Source organism: Mauremys mutica, chromosome 8 (genome assembly GCF_020497125.1).
Source record: "Mauremys mutica isolate MM-2020 ecotype Southern chromosome 8, ASM2049712v1, whole genome shotgun sequence".
Lineage (NCBI taxonomy): Eukaryota > Metazoa > Chordata > Testudines > Geoemydidae > Mauremys > Mauremys mutica.
The window spans coordinates 58,956,457-58,977,521 of record NC_059079.1 but is presented as its reverse complement, the minus strand read 5'-3'; the positions used below and the strand labels follow the sequence as shown (position 1 = coordinate 58,977,521).

Below are 21,065 nucleotides of genomic sequence, written 5' to 3'. Positions count from 1 at the left end.
GCCTAGGTCAGAGGGGGATGAGGCAATCAGTGGGAAGTTGGGGAGAGAGAGGGGGGAGTTATGGTAGCGAAGATGAAAGGTGGTGAAAGTGTTCAGCATCTATTTTTTTTCTATTTTGATCCACTAAAGTAAGAGACTTTGGGTTAAATTGGAAAGGCTCATACTAGTATGATGTTCACTGAATGTAACGTTTTATATCCAGAAGGGGGGAAACCAGTGCATGCAGAATACAATTAGGGATGTAAAATAAACCTTAACTGTTTCACCTGTCGCATTAGACTTACTTGCACTTCATTTCAACACAGGGAGTGTTCTGAATGAAATGTGTAGACCTATTTCAGTATGCTTGGGGAAATGAATAGAAACATGTAATAAGACATTGGAAAAACTGCTTACAAGTATTTTTTTTCCAGAAACACTACACAAGTGCTTATATTGATATGACTGAACAGAGACTATGCCAAGAATTCACTGTATGCATATATTTCACGATGCAGTTGGGTCCAATGTATCTTCAGTTACTTAGACAAAAATAAATTATGCCAGCATCACCTTGTTGGAGTGTAGGCTAACAATAAAAACTTAACACTTTTGTGACCTTGTATGGAATTAAAATTGACAAGGAAGAAGAGGAGACACCACTAAGGAAAAGAGGTCAAAACTCAGAAAGCAAGTAGAAAGAGAATAAGTCTGAGGAGGAGGGGGACACAAGCCCACGGGCTCCTCCATGAAGTGAGGAATCACTAGCCTGTGAGATGTGGACCTACTGTAAGATTTCAGAGGCACTTTTATGGTGTGATAATGCCTTGCAGCATCTTCCAAGACCAGTAGAACAGGTCTAGGCTGCTTCACTTAAAAAGTTAGGGGTTTTTTCCACAATGGAAACATATACTAGATCTAATTTCCACTCTGTTGTTTGGGGAGAATGTGGATCTTTCCATCATCTCAGTAAAACTTTTATGTAAGGTAAGAGCTGTGAGGGCATGGTTTTAAGATACCATAGTATAGGGCTATTCTCATAAAGGCCAAAGAAACAGAGTTTAATTTAAGGGGTAATGGAATAGTTTAGTGCTTCTGAGGAGTGGTTGCAGATAGATAATCACACAGGACTCCCATGAGGGAGGACATAAACGTGGGATCGTGTGACAAGTGGCAGTCTCACCAGCAGGGTTGCAGTTCTTCTGAGGTTCGCTGTCTGTAATGTGGCTGTTGTCTGGGTAGAATCTGTTGTTTTGTTTTGGATTAGAAGTAAGGATAAAGAGCATTTTACATTGCGCAAGATTCTTTCTGAAGCTTCTTCCCTCAGATTCCAGGTTCTTTGTCTGCCTTTTTCAAGGACAAAGGGGAATAATGAGCAGAGTCAAGGTGTAACTGTTGATAGTTTGGGGGGGGGGCACCCGACTGCCCTGTACATTGCCTCTGCTGCCCACCCCATTGTCCCTTTGCATGCTCCCCCTCTCCCAGTTTCCTCCCGCTTTGCCCCTGAGGCCTGCTGCTCCTCCCTCACTCCCCCTCCCCCCCTTCCCCGGTGGGGCACGGCCAGCTCCCAGCACTGTGCAGAGAATCAGCCCTGGCGGGAGCGCTCAACACACCTGCAGCCTGCCTTGTGAGCTCCTTGCTCCCCTGCTGCCTCTGGCTGGTCTGGTGCCCTGGAAAAGTTCAAGACCCTCCTGCATGGGACACTACCCAGGAAAAGCCAAACCCTGTGTGTGCCAAAGCCACCTGGAGTCCTGCGCAGCGCCAACACAGGTGAGCCTCTGTCCCTCAGATAAGCACTGGTGTGGGGTGGGAGGGATTTCCAGCCCCTTCCTGCCCCAAATTCACAGGCTGCACAGCAGAACCATCTTTGCCCCTCCGCCACCCTGCTCGGCTCAGGCCCTGTCCCCTAGGAGCATGGAGCTGCTCCAACCCTTAGGCTTTGTGCCCAAGGCAGCAGCCATGTATGGTGCTGTTCCTCCTGCAGGGGGCGTCCTCCCTGCTGAGCCACCTCTGGCCAGGCTCCATGGTGGCTGAAGCCCCTGCACAGCCCAGCACCTGCGCTGGTTCAGGGACGGTGAGGATGGATCTGCTGGTTTCTCCCCCCCCCCTCCCCCCCACCTCAGACTAACTCCCCGCTGCTGGGCACTGGCAACAGCCCTGCCCAGCCTGCTGCCACCACCTGCTGCAATGGCCCTTACCAGTCCCAGTGTGCTGCCCAGCTGGATGGTCTCCATGGAGAGCCCCCGGGACTCCACTGCTCCTGCTGAGCCCCCTGGTGCAATAGCTCCCCGGTGCTGGTGGATGCCTGGCTGGAAATGGATGGCAGAAATCTGTGGAGGCATGTGACCTGTGTGTTCTCCCCCCCCCCCCCAATGCATCACCTCTAATATGGAGCTGCCACATCCTTTTTCATGCCTCCTTCACCCTGTGACAAAATTTGCTTCCTGCTGGCCTCTCCTACTACTAGTAGCAGCAGAGGGAGCAATTTATTTTTCTTACTTCTCTCCCCCCTATCCCTCCTCATGGAGCAGCAGCAGTGCTCGCAACAGAAGCTACAGGGAGCAAAACGAGTTTTCAAAAGAGACTTGGGAGTAGAGATCAGAACTTTCCAACAAAACATTTTTTTGTCGTAAAATGCTGATTTGTCAAAACAAACTTCAAGAATGAATGGCTAATCTCCTGATTTGAAACAAAGTTTCAAAATCGTTGAAATGTCCCATTTTGATACTTTGTAAATTAAAAGCAAAAGTTTTTTGTCTTGAAATCATTTTATGGTTTGACCTTTTAGGTAATTTATACTTTAAAAGGTAAACAATTTGGACAAGTAAAACAAGATTTTTTAATTCTTGTCTTGATTTGGGAAATTTTGGAATATGTTGAAAATTCTCACAGGACAGGAAAACCAGTTCCTGCCAACCTCTGCTTAGGGGCCTTGAGTGCCTTTGACTTTCATTGAGACTTAGGCTCCTGAGTTCCTAAGTCACTTTTGCAAATGTGATTTGGGTGACTGTCACGTGCGTACTTCTGAAAATTTTACCCGCAGTGCCTTTATTGTTGTGTCTGGCTGAAAGCCCCAAATATAGGCTTTGGTTTTAGGATTTGCACCACAGAATATAGTTTGATCATGTAGTTCAGTTGCAAGGATATCTCTGAGCTCTCAACCTGCCCTTGTTGAATCCTGGAACTTGCAAGTCAAACTTCTTAACTGGCAAGAAAAGCTTTTGGAATGTCCATGGATACCGATTTATATCCCAGGGGGCAGTCTGCTGCAGGGTCTAACATTAAAACAGCAGCTCCAGGAAGGCCAGTTCAGGGTTAGACTATACTCAAGATAGTGGAGTCTTGTAGCTTGCCAGGAAAAAGTTACTTGAAGAAATAACTCAGAACCTAAATCCCATAATGGGCACTGAAGTGGCAGCATTTCAGGATTCTCTTCAATCCTGTGCTGAAATGCTCAGTAAATGGAATAGATTTGGTCGGGGTGTTGGAGGAAGCAGGAGGAATACTGTTTAGACAAGGCTTAATGTGCTACATAGGTCATGGGGATTTGGTTCTGCCCTTGCAGGTGTTTCCGTGCCACCTACTCTTGGAGTACATTTGACCCAGTCTAAAGCAGCTGACACAGCATGTCTAAAACGTCTCCAACATTGAGATATGCAAGGTTTTCTGCCTGGAGCTCGTTTCACACATACATGCAGCATTACTTCTGTGATTTGACAGCTAGATCTGATGCCTGGTGCCTGAGGGCAGTTGTGCAGTATTAAACTAGTTCTCCTTAGACCTGCCTCCTCTTCGGGTGATTAATGCTAATTAACTTCTCAAGAGTGGGAAGCAGTACTGACAATACTTCAGGGAGAAAGAAAGGTTACTAAGGGCATGGCTACACTTGCAAATGTAGAGCGCTTTGAGTTAAACCAGCCTTCGTAGACCACAGTAGGGAAAGCGCTGCACTCTGTTCACACTGACAGCTGCAAGCGCACTGGCATGTCCACATTTGCAGCACTTGCAGTGGCATTGGGAGCGGTGCATTTTGGGCAGCTATCCCACAGAGCACCTCTTCCCATTCTGGTGCTGTGGCTTGTGGGAAGGGGGCGGGGGTGTGGGGCATTCTGGGTCCTGTCCCAACGCCCCATGATGCATCGGTTCGCATCCCAGCAATCCCTCTGCTTCCATCCACAATTGGCGCCATCTTTCAACGTTTTTTGTACTGCACACTCTGTCTTCCCTTTTGGTCTGCGGGAATGGAGCCCGAACTGCCAAGGAATATGCTGATGAGTCTCGCCAGCACATCACATTTGACAATCGAGTTATTCCTTAAGATCCAAAGTGACAGTGAGGAGACCGACGATGATAGTAACGCATACGACACAAGATTGCTTATGGCATTCACGGACATGCTCACCACCATGGAACGGTGCTTCTGGGCTTGGGAAACAAGCACTGAGTGGTGGGATCACATCGTCCTGCAAGTCTGGGATAACGAGCAGTGGCTGCAGAACTTTTGCATGAAAAGCTACTTTCATGGGACTGTGTGAGGAGCTCGCCCCCATAGGGGAAGTCGAAATGCCCATTGTGATCCTTGGAGACCCAGCTTACCCTTTACTGCCGTGGCTCATGAAACCGTACACAGGGAGCCTTGACAGCAGCAAGGAGCCGTTCAACAACAGGCTGAGCCTGTGAAGAATGACTGTGGAGTGTGCTTTTGGCTGTTTAAAGGGCCACTGGTGCTCTCTGTATGGGAAGCTGGACCTGGCTGATAACAGCATCCCTGCGGTTATATCTGCATGCTGTATCCTCCATAACATTTGTGAAGAGAAGGGTGAAAGATTAACTCAGGCAAGGAACTCAGAGGTTCAACACCTGGAGGCTGAATTTGAACAGCCAGAGAGCAGGGTTATTAGAGGGGCCCAGCATGGGGCTACAAGGATTAGGGATGCCTTGCGGGAGCAATTTGAGGCTGAAAGCCACCAGTAATGTCTGATGCCCTGCACAGGAGTGAAGTGCAGTGGTTCCAATGTGAGTAGTAATGTGTGTTTGCTAGGTATGATACACTGACTTGCAGTGCCTGTTGCTTTCCTGGGCTAAGGTATCTTTTACTTTATGCAATAATAAAGAATGTTTTCAAAGCAAAAAAATCCATGTATTGAAAAGAAACACAACTGCTTGGGAAACAGAAAGGGCAAGGGGGTGGGATAGGGAATGGTACAATCACAGATTTGCGTATGTCCTGTTGTCATATTCAGCCTTCCTGTTTGGAGTGCTGTGCAATGAGTGCTGCACTTCAGGATGGCTATACTGCATGGTGATGGGGGTTGAGTGCAGTGGGTAAGGGTCGTAGTTTTCAGGGCTGGGTGGTGAAGCTACAGGTGTTGGAGGCAGCTGGTGGCGATAAGAACCCAGATGTTGGGGAAAGTGGGTTGGAAGTGAAATGGGGGCACAAGGGAAAGAGTTTTGAGACAAGGGCTGCGGGGGGGAGAGGGGCACCACAGGTGTGGTAGTACTCCACCTGCATGGCTACAAGTGCCTGGATCGAGTCCGCTTGGCGCTCCATGATGCTTATCAGCCACTCTGTGCTTTGGTGTCAGCGATCCGCATTCTGTTGGCGAACCCTCCTTTCACTCTCCCACCACTCCTGCACTTTTTGATTTTCATTTAAGGGAGTGCTGCATGATTTCATGCAACATATCCTCTTTGCTTCTACATGGCCTCTTCCTGATTCTTTGCAGTCTCTCAGCCAGTGATAACACGACTGGCTGAGATCTCAAGGTTGCATCTGTACAGGCAAAATGCAACACTTAACAGAGGCAGCATTGTTCACACTAGACAGAGCAATGATTCCCCCATACTTAAGGAGGGCAAGCACAGTCTATAGTACACAATAGCATAATTTGCCCATCCCAAAGCAAGTGCACATAACCCACGGGAGCCCCAAAATGGTGAGTAAGCACAGGGTCAAGGGGGACTGATTCTTTGATGGCTGTACTGTCCTCTGGGTTTCTGTGCCTGGCAGAGAGCCAACAGCTGCAGGGGGCCCCTATACTGAACACTGTCCCCACATTTTCCACAGGAGTTCGTCCTGGAAGATATCTCACTGCTGAGGGTGACCTGGGAAGCAAGGGAGGGTCTTCTACTACAATGCGGCTTCCGCCCTGGCCCATATGCAACTTGCTTGTGTGCAGCAATGGTCTCCTCACAGCACAGTGGCGTGGACATGTTAGTCTGACTGGGACAAGGACCACGGTGGCTCTCACATGAAACTTGCGCAAGCACATTGATCAAGGTCTGGATGAGACCTTTGAAGAGATCACTGGGGCCAATTACCGTGATGTGAGAGAGCACATCAGTGCCCTATTCCGCACCTAGGCATGCATGCAGCCCTAATCTTCCTAACCTTAAGAGCCTGCACCGAATAACTTCCTTCCCAAAACAAAAGCCGCTTACTGGGAACCTCCTCTGGTCTTCGTCCTTCCCCAAGTACCGGCTGCCGCGACTGGTTACCTTCCTCCTGGCTTGAGAACAGCTCCTGGCTGCATGCATCTAAGGATGCCAGGGTGTCTTCCTCCTCCTCAGCACCCTCAGTCCTGCTTTGCCGCTCCTCCTCCTCCTCCTCTTGCCTTGTTGGACGTGGCTTTGAAATGTCCATGGTGGTACTTGGAGTGGAGGTGGGGTCGCCCCCAAGTATCACGTCCAGCTCTTTGTTAAAAAAAAAAAAAAAAAGTCAGGTCGCGGGGGCAGCACCGGAGCGGCTGTTTGCCTTGCAGGCTTTGCAGTAGGCATTCCGCAGCTCCTTCACTTTAACCCTGCACTGCAGAGCAGCCCGGTCATGGCCCCTTTCCATCATGTCCTTTGATATCTGCCCGGAGGTATCGTAATTCCTACGGCTGGAGCGCAGCTGGGACTGGACAGCTTCCTCCCCCACCAGGGCTGGTGTAACCACTAGGCAAACTAGGCGGCTGCCTAGGGCACCAAGATTTGGGGGCGCCAAAAAGCGGTGTCCAGCATCACAGGAGTCAGCTGAGTGGGGCAGGGCAGGGAGCGAGGCCTCCATAACAAATCAGGGGGCACCACACAGGACAATCAGTGGGAGCCTGCGGTGGAGCAGGGAGGAGACAGCCGGCTGGGCGTGGCAACCAGAGCAGCCAAGGGACGGAGCCGTTGGGGGAGGCAGGACGCAGTCCTGAGCTCAGGTGAGCTTTGACCTCCAATACGCTGAGCCTGGGGCCAGGCGCAGCCACCTCCTGGGGCGAGGGAAAGTGAAACTAAACCCTGCAGCGTGGCGGAGGGGAAACGGCTGGTGCAGGTGCTGCTTCCAAACCCTGACTCCCCCGGTGGCACTGTGCCAATGTGGGGAGCCGGCCCTGATCCCCAGGAAGATCCTCACCTGCTCCCTGGGAGAGCCTGGCTCTGCCTTCCTTGCCCCTGGGTCCCCCCTGGAGGGTGAAGTACTCAGAGCCTGGGAACGTTTAGAGACCCTGTGAGCTGGGGGCATTCTCAGCATCCTCCTTGCTCATAGGTTCCCCTGGGCCAGAAGGGACCGTTGTGATCATCTCCTCTGACCCCCTTGTATTAATTCTAATGAACAATGCCACATTATGCAGTATTCATTTTTGAAAGTTTATAATAAGTGATGCTCTGGGGGGATGGGGGGGGGGACAAGGTGGAAGTTTCGCCTAAGGCACAAAATATCCTTGCACCGGCCCTGCTCCCCCCAAACATTGATGAGGTCCAGCACCTTGCCATTGCTCCATACTGGTGATTGCCTGGCATGTGGAGGCATGGTCACCTGGAAAGATTTGCTGAGAGCACTACACACCTTGCTGAGCAAACAGGAAGGGGATTTTCAAAATTCCCAGGGAATTTAAAGGGCGGGTCTGACATTTGGTCACCTAAGGACAGGGCAGTAGAGTTCAAACTGATGACCAGAGTGGCTAGAACAGGCATTGTGGGACACTTCTGGAGGCCAATCAGAGCGCATTAACAGACCAGGGCGTCCACACTGGCGCCACGGCGCTCCAGTGGGGGCGCATCAAATGTTGTTCCACTCTCTAAGGTGGAGTACCAGGGGCACTCTACGTGCCTTGCCAGTGTGGACGAGTCATGAGTTAGAGCACACTGGGCTGCTTTAATGCGCTCTAACTCGCAAGTGTAGCCATGCCCTTAGTAAATAATGCTAGTTTAAAATGACAATATGGATCCCTGATTCCCTTGCCACTTACCTTCCTTTCTTCTTCAGAGTCTTTTAACATTCTGTTTGTTTAGACTGAAAACACAGTTTCAGACAAGAATAATTTTACTGAACCCAGCACTGTTTTAAGACCGACTTAGGCCAAATCGACTCTAACAATTCTGGCTAGTGTGTAGCAATGTTGGTTGCGGGTATGACTTTTTTTAGACATTTCAATACCTACAAAAGCCCTAGTGTAGATGCAGTTATACCACCATAAATTGCTTTCGCAGTATAGCTTATTGTGCTCACTAAACTAATATAAATTATACTGGCAAAAGAACTTTTTTGATTATATAAGCTGCATCTACAGGAGCAGAATTTGCTGATACAGTTATACCAATAAACCTCTTATAGTGGCAGTGGTTCTCAAACTGTGGGTCCAGACCCCAAAGTGGGTCATGACCCCATTTAAATGGGGTCCCCAGGGCTGGCTTAGACTTGCTGGAGCCTGGGTCCAAAGCTGAAACCCAAGCCCCACGGTCCAGGGCTGAATCCCGAGACGCACTGCCCAGGGCCAGAGCCGAAGCCTGAGGGCTTCAACCCTACACAACGGAGTTTGGGTTACAGGCCCCGTCCCTGGGGCTGAAGCCCTTGGGGCTCCCTCCTCCCCCCGCCCCATCCAGGGCGGCAGGGCTCGGGCTTTGACTTTGCCCCCCAACCCAGGGCAGCGGGTCTCAGGCAAACTCAGGCTCCAGTCGTCCGCCCACCCCACGCCGGGGTCATGTAGTTTTTTGTTGTTGTTGTCAGAAGGGCATCATGTTGCAATGAAGTTTTAGAACCCCTGGTGTACGACACCCAGTTTAGAAAAACACTAAGTGACAATGAGATGGGTTGGAGTCAAGGCCTTTGCTTTTGTAAAACCTTCCACTCAAAGGTTCAGTTTAGCAAAGAAGCATATCTGGGGCCCTGGCGGACATTGCTTTCCAAATGGTCCTGACCAAGAGTACATGTGCTAGTCCCAGGAGAGTTAATTTACAGTTAGTATGCAAGTCTGCTAACTTTCAACTGCTGACCTTCTCACCAGTGCTATCTCATCCTCTTTAGCGCTACCTTATTCACAACTTAAAAATAAATCCTGGAATATCATCTTCATACTCTTTTATTTGTCAGAATTGTCTTGCCCTTTCTTCATCGCTTTTCATAATTCCTTGCTTTTGTCTGTTTAGACTATAATCTCTTCAGGGCGGGGACAGCGTTGCCTGTATTGCTATAAAGGGCTGTGTAAATTTGAGTTTGTGGTACTATGTAAACATTACATAACAAGTAGAGAATGAAAGAGGCTGGCATTCTTGAACCCCTATACCTTTGTATCAATGTGTTGCTTTTTAAATGACTTTGTGTGTGTGTGTAACTAAAATAAGTGTGGTTAATTTTGGTCTGAACTGTGATATTTCATTTAGTTCCTTCTTTATGTACAGTGACTCCTCACTTAAAATTGTCCCAGTTAACATTGTTTCATTGTTACGTTGCTGATCAATTAGGGAACATGCTTGTTTAAAGTTGGAGCTAGCTGGTGAGGGCTTGGAACCAGGGTGCCCTGGAAGCCCCCCATCAGCTCCCCTATGTTCCCTGTGCGGCATCCGCCCAGCAGGCTACCAATTGCCCACAGTTCAGCTGTCCCCGGTCCCCCCACTGCCATGTGCTGCTCCTGCCTTCTGCCTTGGAGCTGCTCCCGGGAGCCTCCTGCTCCCTGTGCAAAGGAGAGGGAGGAGAGGGGTGCTAATGTCAGGGTGTCCCCCTCCCCCTGCTCCTGTACCCCATCTCCACAGAGCAAGGGGGGGACACAACGGGGCTCAGGACAGAGGGAGCTTGCTGGCAGCAGCTGCTATCTCAACTTGCTGATCTACTTAAAAAGGCAGTGTACTTAGAGTGGTGTCGTTCTTAAAGGGACAATGCACATCTCTCTCTCTGTCTCACACATGATGTCTCTCTCTCACACACTCTCACTCACACACACACACACACACACACACACACACACACACACACACACACACACACACACACACACACACAATGTGTGTGTCTCTCTGCCATGCTGTGTATCCTCCCTTCATTTGTGCTGCCTTGTAGAGTGTGAGGCTACATTAACAACAATATGTTAACCCTTAAGGACTCAGCCGAGTGCTAATTAATCATTTAGCAGGAAGGCATTCCCTGGGAAATATCCCACCCTGTTCCACCCTCCTACTCCAACACTTCAACCAAGCTTCATAATCATCATTGCTGTGTACAGTATTAAACTGTGTGTGTGTGTACGTACACACACACACACACATATATGTTGTGTGTGTGTGTGTATACACACACACAACGTATATATGTGTGTAGTGTGTGTGTACACACACAATATATATATATATATATATATATATATATATACACACACGTTATATATATATATAGTGTGTGTGTCTGTGTCTGTGTGTGTGTCTGTGTCTAGCAAAAAAAAAAAATTATTTGGAACCTAACCCCCCCCACCTCCATTTACATTAATTCTTGTAGGAAAATTGGATTTGCTTAACATCGTTTTGTTTAAAGTAGCATTTTTTCAGGAACATAACTACAACGTTAAGCAAGGAGTTACTATATGTTTTTGGTCAAAACCATGAGAGGCTTCTCCTTTTTTTTTTTTTAAATAGTCTTTACAATGCTAAAAACTGAACAAAAAGGGAGGGGGGAATAAAAAACCCTGTTCTTAAGGGTTAGAAAGTCTGGATCAGGTCTGTGGGTTCTTTGAATCCAAGATAGATGCTACTTTCTGGTAATCTGAAGAAGCAGAGTAAGCATGAATAGGGGTCAGTTTTATAAATTCGCCAAGGTCCTAGTTAGATTTTAAAGCTGAAATCTAGCAAATTAGATTTGCCAGTTATAAGTATTACAGCCAGTATTGCGTGGAGTCTAACTATAATAACTCTTTGTTTGCTAAGTCCAGGGAGCGTTAGTTGACTAATTTTAACACTTGGTTCTTTCCAGGCCTACATTTAACTTGGACAGTGTTTCTCAGGTCAGGACACTTGGTTATTCTTAACCAACAGGGGGGGCTCTAGGTATTTTCCCACCCAAAGCATGGCAGGCAGGCTGCCTTCGGCGGTTTGCTTGCGGGAGGTCCCCGGTCCCGCTGATTTGGCGGCACGCCTGCGGGAGGTCCGCCAAAGCCGCGGGACCAGCGGACTCTCCGCAGGCATGCCCCCGAAGGCAACCTGCCTGCCGCCCTTGCGGCGACCAGCAGAGCGCCCACTGCAGCTTGCTGCCCCAAGCACGCGCTTGGCGTGCTGGTGCCTGGAGCCACCCCTGTTAACCAAGCAACAGTTTATTAATGCATCCAGAACCACATATGTGTACAATCAATCATAAGTATACAATTAATCAGTCAATGTGGACACAACAAATATTCTAGGCATGTACTGAACACAAAATATACATGCAGTCTTGTAAGAAATTAACATAGACCAGTGTTGGGAACCCAGCAACTATACCAGGGAACAATACAAACCACTAAGATTTTTTTTATTATATTTACTAATAATAATTATCAATTCTTTACCTCAAATACACTTCTTATATTTCCAGTACTTCTCTATGGAGTAAGGATGCAACTGTTTTGAAGGAACTTTTAAGAGTGTGGTCCTTGATATTTGAATGATTTGGCATGATAAAAACAAGAATATTAAAAGCAATTGCTTATCATTTATCAGAGGGGTAGCCGTGTTAGTCTGGTTCTGTAGAAGCAGCAAAGAATCCTGTGGCACCTTATAGACTAACAGACGTTTTGCAGCATGAGCTTTCGTGGGTGAATACCCACTTCTTCGGATGCAAGTGGGTATTCACTTGCATCCGAAGAAGTGGGTATTCACCCACGAAAGCTCATGCTGCAAAACGTCTGTTAGTCTATAAGGTGCCACAGGATTCTTTGCTGCTTATCATTTGTCTCTTAAGCCAGTTTGGTTACAGACGTTTAGCAGACTCTGGGGTCTTAATATTGTTTCCAAGTCCACTGGAGAAGGGCAATTCTCTTAGCGTATGTCTATGCTGCCTATATAAAAAAACCCTGCAGCACTGAATCTCAGAGCGCAGGTCAATGGACTCAGGCTCATACTAGGAGGCTACAAGTAGCTGTGTAGACATTCCTGCCTGAGTTCCAGCCCGAGCAGAAATGCCTACATTGATATTTTTAGCCCCGGAGCACAACCCCAACTCAGCTCACCTGGGCTCTGAGACTTGCTGCTGCAGGTTTTTATATATATATATATATATATATGAATGAATGAATGAATGATGGTCCCACAGATAGGGACCATACATCTCAAAGAACCTCCAGTTACAGGTAAGTAACCTCCTCTTCCTATTGGGCAGTGGTCAGCTAGGCACTCAGCTTTCAGCTCCTCTGCTTCTTCCATTCATATCCAGTCGATGGCATCAGTCTACAAGAAATTTCTTCAATCCTTTACTTTTCGGAGGCTTTTTATATTTGATTAACTTCCAAAATTGTATTTCAGAATTTAGCATAGAATATTAATTCAGATATCCCAATTTTTAAGTAAATTCTTCTATTTTTCTAAAGTTTTATATCCAGGTTAGGTGCTTATATCTTTCAGTATTCTTTTATCTTCCCGTGTGTTAAAATTCCTATCACTTCTATAGTGGAACAGTAATTTAGAGAGAACAAGCAAACATCCCCTATAGTTCCTTGATTGTACATTCTCTGATTATATTTACTATATCTCCTTTCACATCTTTTAGGGCATATCATAGGCTGAGACGTTACATTGGAGGAATAAGACATATTGCTCACTTAGAGACACAGATCTGATTCATTAGGCAGACAAATGTACAGTTTCTAATTTCAGGTGAAAGATATATTTGGCTGCTTGGGGTATCAGGTAGTTGGACCTCTGGAACATTCAGCTTTTTGGGTCATCCAGCAAGCTATTTCTAACTGGTCTAAACTTACATTTTCTACTCCTCTCTGGCCCTTGGTTAACATATAGGAGACATTAGAGCACTTAGCACAGGGGGAAAAAGGGGCAGTTATTTTTGTCTGTGTCCTGGCTAGGGATTCTCTGTAACTAGACCAAGAAAGATGGAAGTTTCATCCTCATGTAAATTATGGGAGTCTCTGGTTAGAGGGACTAACAATAGTGATAAGACTCTTCTCAAGCATCTGAGCTTACCTTTCCTGGATATAGTGTACTTCAACTTCAGTTTAACTGCTGCTTCCAGACAAGATTTCTCACATGGAGAAAGGGGTAAACAGTGAGGTGGCAAAGTTTGCAGATGATACTAAACTACTCAAGATAGTTAAGACCAAAGCAGATTGTGAAGAACTTCAAAAAGATCTCACAAAACTAAGTGATTGGGCAACAAAATGGCAAATGAAATTTAATGTGGATAAATGAAAAGTAATGCACATTGGAAAAAATAACCCCAACTATACATACAACATGATGGGGGCTAATTTAGCTACAACGAGTCAGGAAAAAGATCTTGGAGTCATTGTGGATAGTACTCTGAAGATGTCCACGCAGTGTGCAGAGGCGGTCAAAAAAGCAAACAGGATGTTAGGAATCATTAAAAAGGGGATAGAGAATAAGACTGAGAATATATTATTGCCCTTATATAAATCCATGGTACGCCCACATCTCGAATACTGTGTACAGATGTGGTCTCCTCACCTCAAAAAAGATATTCTAGCACTAGAAAAGGTTCAGAAAAGGGCAACTAAAACGATTAGGGGGTTAGAGAGGGTCCCATACGAGGAAAGATTAAAGAGGCTAGGACTCTTCAGTTTGGAAAAGAGAAGACAAAGGGGGGATATGATAGAGGTATATAAAATCATGAGTGATGTTGAGAAAGTGGATAAGGAAAAGTTATTTACTTATTCCCATAATACAAGAACTAGGGATCACCAAATGAAATTAATAGGCAGCAGGTTTAAAACAAATAAAAGGAAGTTCTTCTTCACGCAGCGCACAGTCAACTTGTGGAACTCCTTACCTGAGGAGGTTGTGAAGGCTAGGACTATAACATTGTTTAAAAGGGGACTGGATAAATTCATGGTGGCTAAGTCCATAAATGGCTATTAGCTAGGATGGGTAAGAATGGTGTCCCTAGCCTCTGTTCATCAGAGGATGGAGATGGATGGCAGGAGAGAGATCACTTGATCATTGCCTGTTAGGTTCACTCCCTTTGGGGAACCTGGCATTGGCCACTGTCGGTAGACAGATACTGGGCTAGATGGACCTTTGGTCTGACCCGGTACGGCCGTTCGTATGTTCTTATGGCTATGTTGATTCTCATCCTCCCCGAGAGGAATCTAAAGATTTTGAATATACGTGGTGTGATCAATGTCAATCTTACTTGCTGCAGAGAGTTTAAAGGACAGAGAGAGGATTGTAGCTGTTCATAGATCTTCAAGGCATATTTGATACTTGTATTAATTACAGTACCCAAGTTAGGATTTCATGTGTGTGGAAGGCAATCAGAGTTGTGAACCTTGCCACTAGTTAAAGAGCCCTAATCAAGTTTTAGACAACTGTTGGGTCTCAAATATCTGGGGAAAAATGGTCTTATTTGATGGATTTCACTGGTACTTGTTGAATAATATATTCAACGTGATGCAGAGCTGGTAAAATGCTGTCAGAAACTATTGAATAAACTCTATGAAAAATCACAAGATTCACTGGATAAGATACTCATTATATATTAATATACCTGTCTGGTATCAGCACCAAACATGGACTAATGAGCCAGGTAAATTTCACTCATGCATTTCTGCACAGATACTTTTCTGCCCTTTTTGTTTTTCTAAGTAATAGCTCCTTCCACTGGCCATAATCCCCTCTAGGATACAGTGAATTGCTGACACAGCTGAAAACTAAGCTTAGGCATAGCTGCAGAAACTTGGACCTGCTATTAACAAAGAATATAGATTAGAAACCTTGTTGGAAGGTCGGCCTCTGAGAAGCGGGAAACCTATTATCCCATTGTCCGCCTGGCTAGCAGAATGGATGCAGGCATACCAGCTTCAACTGATGGATCTGAGGTCTAGTAAGGTTAGTCATGTAAAAGTAAAAATAGTTACCAGGTGGCAGAGTCTGATGCGAGAAGAATAGACAAAGGTATAGAGAAGCTGTATTTAGAGAGAAGGGACTATATCCACTTTGTGGGCTAATTAGCAATCTAGTCTTAGGGCTTGGCTACACTTGCAAGTTGCAGCGCTGGTAGAGGCTTTCCAGCGCTGCAATTAGTAACCGTCCACACCTGCAAGGCACATCCAGCGCTGCAACTCCCTGGCTGCAGCGCTGGCTGTACACCTGGCCAGGTTGGGGTGTAGCGAGTGCAGCGCTGGTGATCCAGCGCTGCTCATCAAGTGTGGACACACACCAGCGCTTTTATTGGCCTCCAGGGAATAAGGAGATATCCCAGAATGCTTTTAACTAAATTACTTCCTTTGTTTTGTTATGCAGCCTCTCTTTGTTTTGTTGTGAACTACGATGGGAGCTCCGTTGAACTGCTTATCTAAAAAACAAACACTGATCACAGCAAACAGGAGCTATCTGTACCTGGCTGTGAACGATCAAATGAGAGGCAAGCAGTTTGCTTGACAGAGAAACAGCGTTGGATGCAGGCTGTTTGCAATTAAGACTAAGGGTTCGCGAACATTTTGTGATTTTTCAATCCAGGGAAGCTAACACACAGTGTTGGCTCCAAAAATCCACTCTCTCTATCTTCCCCGCTCCCTGTCACAGTACACCACAGGCAGTGAGTGAAACAGCGGGGAGCCCGTGTTGGAGGCAGGCTGTTTGCAATTAAGAGTTAAGACTAAGGGCTCGCGAACATTTTGTGATTTTTAAATCCAGGAAGCTAACACACAGTGTTGGCTCCAAAAATCCACTCTCTCTATCTTCCCCGCTCCCAGTCCGTGTTGGAGGCAGGCTGTTTGCAATTAAGAGTTAAGACTAAGGGCTCGCGAACATTTTGTGATTTTTAAATCCAGGAAGCTAACACACAGTGTTGGCTCCAAAAATCCACTCTCTCTATCTTCCCCGCTCCCTGTCACAGTACACCACCCTCCACCCCCCTCTTTTGAAAAGCACGTTGTTGCCACTTGAATGCTGGGATAGCTGCCCATAATGCAGCACTCCCAACAGCGCTGTAAATGCTGCAAATGTGGCCACACACCAGCGCTGGTAGCTGTGAGTGTGGCCACACACCAGCGCTGGCCCTGCACAGCTGCACGACCAGCGCTGTAACTCCCAGCGCTGCAACTTTCAAGTGTAGCCAAGCCCTGAGGGAAGCTCACAAGGAAAGGAAATGCATTCACTACAGAATTAGAACTAGAGTGGTGATGCATGTCTGCTAAAAGGGTAGTTGTCACAAATCAGCACCTTGAGATTTTGTGGGTGAGGTTAAGTGGAGTAGGGCGCAGGATAGTATGAAGATATTACATGTAGCATTCAACAAGAGCAATCTAAAAGAAAATGCAGAGATAAAGACTGATAAAATAAATGAAAAAGCATTCAGTGGGAAATATGCCTAAATGTCTGCAAATGAAAACTGCAGTTCTAATATTTGATCTTGTTTGAATGAGTGTAACACAAACCAAAAATATTAATGTCCACTTAGTTTACTAATACTCTGTCAAATAGACCTCATTCATTAAACCATCTGAGTAAAAAATCCACCATCAAACTATAAAGTTTCAAATAGAATATTCATGAGGGAATTGAGACATTTATTTTGAAAAAAATGAGCAATGCTTGAAGGAGGCAACAGACAAGCATAGTATCAAATTATATTTAAAAAAAGACCTTAAGAGAAATGTTAATATTGCACAATTGCCAGTGCTAAGATTGCATGAGCCCTTAAGGTACAGTCTATAACTAGATGATCACATACATTTCTCAAATAATACAATATATTATTCATATTGTATATGCCTTTGATACAAATTACTAATATATTTTGCTATTACTGTTACTTTGTGTTATGCCAGACAGGAACAATAGAAGACATTTATGTATAAGGTGCACAGCGAGGCTGAGTTTTTCACTCCACAAATTATAGGATGCAATTTTTTCCTACAACCATATAAAGAACATGGTCCTGTGTGTAATGTGAAATATTATGTGATCATGCAATTAAAGACTGTATCTCAGTGCCATATGCACAAGAAGGTAGAATAAGTTACATTTCTTGACTTTTGAGTGCTTATCTGTGCAGAATTAATGTCTCATAGTTAATTTTTAATAGAACATTTATAGAATAAGTAATTTGGAAAGGGGAAAAAACTGCATAGTTCCAGATTGGTAGTACACTGCCAGTGCAGTTTCCCGTGAGGCCAGGTCTCCTTTAGAGTAATTGTTTAAAAAATATTGTTTAAAATAATTGCTGTGCATGTCTGAAGTTTGCATTTTTTCAGTGTTTTCTAATTCTGTCAAATCTTAGCCAATTTTCACTAGAGCACTTAGTAACCACTGACAAAGGGCTATTGCCCTGCTAAAAACATCAGTTTTCTACCTACAGTCATTTCATATGCAGAGCTATTCAAAAAAGGTTGCAAGAATTTTTGTTGAGGAACAATTTTGTTCACTCTCCTTATAGTCTATTACAGCTCAAAAGTTTTTTTCAAACTTATGGAGAAACTAGATACAGAAAATTTCAGCCCAGTCAGTGAAACTTAAGGAAATATCTAAATAACTGAAAATAGTGAGCTATAATGGAAATATGTAAGCAACTGAAAATGCAGACATTGGTAGCAGTCTGCCTATCGTAGGGGGGTAGTACAACAAGGGGAACCAATTTTCATGGTTCAGGGATAGCTGCATTTTCAGGCTCTCGGTATCTCTGAGTGCAACCCTGCAGGTGATAGGCCTCTTGCCTTCTTCTCTCTGGAAAAATTGTGGCATTCCTCCCTGACTCTCAGACTGGGTCGTAGGGTGTAGCACCCTGTGAACTGACTGACTTCCTCAGCAGACCCGACTGGATTAGAGCCCTGCCAGTTTTCTCTTCAGGAGCTGTGACCTTTTCAAAACAAAGTATTCAGTCTCAATAGCCACAACAGAGCATAACAAAAGCAAAGGGTTAGTAATGCAACACTCTGTGCACACATCTCTTATTGGCCTGACCTAAAGCTTAGGTAGATCTGGCTTATCCAGACACCTCCACATCTGGGAACTGAGGTTCAGTCTGCTTCCCCACTGTCCCTGAGTCTCTCTCCCTGTCTTCAGGGGTAGACCTTTCATCAGTCCCAAATCTCTTTGTCTTCCTGCCTCTATTGAACTTGGCCAAACCAATTTACGCGGTTAGGGGGAGAGAGAGTTCCAAGCAGTTGATTCTGTGTTGTCCTTTAATTATTGGTAAATGGGTGGCTATCAGACATTTCTCCACACTCTTATCTGTGTGCATGCTAACCGATGTGTAACCTTTAGCAATTAATACATCTGAATAAGCCTGCATTAACCCTTACTAATCATATAGCAAATGCTATAACAATCAAACACAGAGATGTATATATAATATTCATAAAATATTTCAGGCATCTTCCATCTCCTTCTCGTCAGTAACAACCTTCATTCAAAAGTCCCTCTGTCTTTTTGTATGCCATACTGATCAGAACAGAGGTCCATCTATCCAAGAATCTTGATTCCAGTCCTCTGTTATAGTTGATTATAATGACTATGTGTCTTTGTTGGCAGTAGTCACTTCATGCTTTTTTAGAGTCTTGAGGCCTTGGGTTTAAGAAGCCTTGTAATCTGATTAGTAAATTCTGCCTGATTTTAACAGTATGGAAATGAGTAGCACTTCAGACCAATGCCTCTTGGTCCTCAGTCATGGGGAAAGCCATTTCCAGGTACAAGATTTACTTTGTAATTGTATATGTTGTTTGTTTTTGTTGCTTGGTGTCTTTTTGGCACAGACACGTGTACCTCTGTGTGGTATACACAAGTCTCTTTGCATAGTTGCATTTCCTGGTAGCTCACTTCTTTTATAATAACCTCACTTCCCCTTTTCTGGATTGTAACCTCTCCAGAATTTTGTGGTAAAGTTGGATCTGCTGCATCCTGTCTGAATATTATTACCAGATCAGTGAAAAATTAAACAAATCTCATTGAGACTGAGTATTAAAAGAAATATATAATGACAAATTAAAGATGTTGGTATCTTTTTCTGTAGATGCCTGTGGAGGGGGTACAGGAGCAGCAGGCAGAATCTACCAAAGGGCGGTGCCTGCGACGTACAGTAAGCGTCCCATCTGAGGGTCAGTTTCCTGAATATCCACCAGAGGGAGCCACTAAGCTTGGTAAGTTACAAAAATTAGAAAAGCAATGTACTAATTTTAATTTATAGATGTATTATTTCTCTGTGTTAAAGAAATTGTTTCTTATCCAGCATTGCTGTCGTCAGTTTGCTCAAATCAATAGCATTTTAGCTAAATGTTAGCAGAGGTCATAGGAGAGTGGTCATTGTTTATAATTGCCTGACAACAAAGTGACTTCAGTGTGTTAGGATTTATCTGAACATTAGAGAGGTTATTGTTGAGTCCTGGGAGGGAATACTGCATGGCACGCAGGCTTATAACTGCATTTGTGAGGATACTCTGGGATTTATAACTGAATCTGTGAGCCCAGGTCAATAGTGCTGCATGCTTTACAGACCGTTTTAAGTGGCTCCTCCTGGCTGTTTGGTTGAGCTGTTACTTGGTTGTGATTTACCTTATTTAAGCATTTTAGAAGTTTCTAGGCTTTGTATTTTAGCCATTACTGGGCTACACCTAATCTCCACACTTGATTACACACTATCAGAAATACTATCCATTTGAAAGTGTGGCTTCCCAAATAAACCAACAAGTTGTGAGCAAGGGGCTGTGCCAGTGTAGGTTATAATCATACTTTTTGAAAAATGAATCAAAGGAGACAGAACTGGAGGGCATTAAGGAAAACTGAAAAATAGAAGAGCAGTTGTGATAATAGGGTTTCCACAAGGCCACATTTTAGCCCAGTACCCCATGTTCTCTCTCTCCTCTTCAGTCAGCCGGGGAGGTCTCTGAGCAGTGAGGGATAGTGGAAGGAAGCAGCAATAGTACAAAGTGAATTCTTGTTTCCATCTGCAACTAGTGAAAAAGTATGTCTTGGCAATAGGCTGTCACTTGCTGCTGGGGCTAGGAACAATTCAGCTTTTGCTCAGCTGTAAAGTTGCAATCCTAGAAGAGAGTGAGCTGCAAGAAGAGGCTGCAGCAGGTACATCTCTAAGTGGCAAACTAAGTAGGATAGTGACTTCATGTAAATATGAAGAGTACATGAGAGGGTTTTTAATCTTGCAGGTGTGTCTGCTTTTTAAAAAAAAAATTAGTCCATAATTACATGGATAATAAAATGCTCTAAAACAGATATTTTTTTCCTGAGTATAGATGCAGTATCGCAATCTATTGTAGATTGCTAAATAGCAGTTTCAGTAGCTGTTAAGGCTGTATTTGTGAAGCACTCTACCTCACATTTTCTTCCTGAAAACAAATTTCCTGGTGGGAGGGAGTTTGGGCTTTTTCTTGGTCTTGCATTGGGGGTTTGGGAAGAGAAATGCAATTTAGAAACTTAAAAGGGAAAATGCTAGTGTGTAGGAACAGGAATAATATAAATGTGGTTTCTAGATACTTGTTTCCAGATAATGGAAATTACACACAATTTGTTGCAAACCAGAAGAGCTTAGAAGTCTTCAGGAATGAAACTCCTAGTCTTTTTTCTTTTATTATTATTATTAATATAATAATAATAATTAATTAAAGTTTAAAGAAAGTTATACCTGACCATTAAGCACCTGAAAGTCTGGGAATGCCAAAGTTAAGATTGCTAATGCAAAT

The 21,065-nt window shown here is 44.9% G+C and overlaps 1 protein-coding gene across 4 annotated transcripts in view; it reads left to right on the top strand.

Moving 5' to 3' along the window:
• The window catches only part of RASAL2 (RAS protein activator like 2), a 279,206-nt gene that overhangs the window by 135,913 nt on the left and 122,228 nt on the right, over positions 1-21,065 (top strand). For all 4 annotated transcript variants that reach the window (XM_045026721.1, XM_045026720.1, XM_045026719.1 and 1 more), the window contains one exon: positions 19,385-19,511. In XM_045026721.1, coding sequence (XP_044882656.1) covers positions 19,385-19,511 — 127 coding nt within the window. The remainder of the gene's footprint in view (positions 1-19,384; positions 19,512-21,065) is intronic.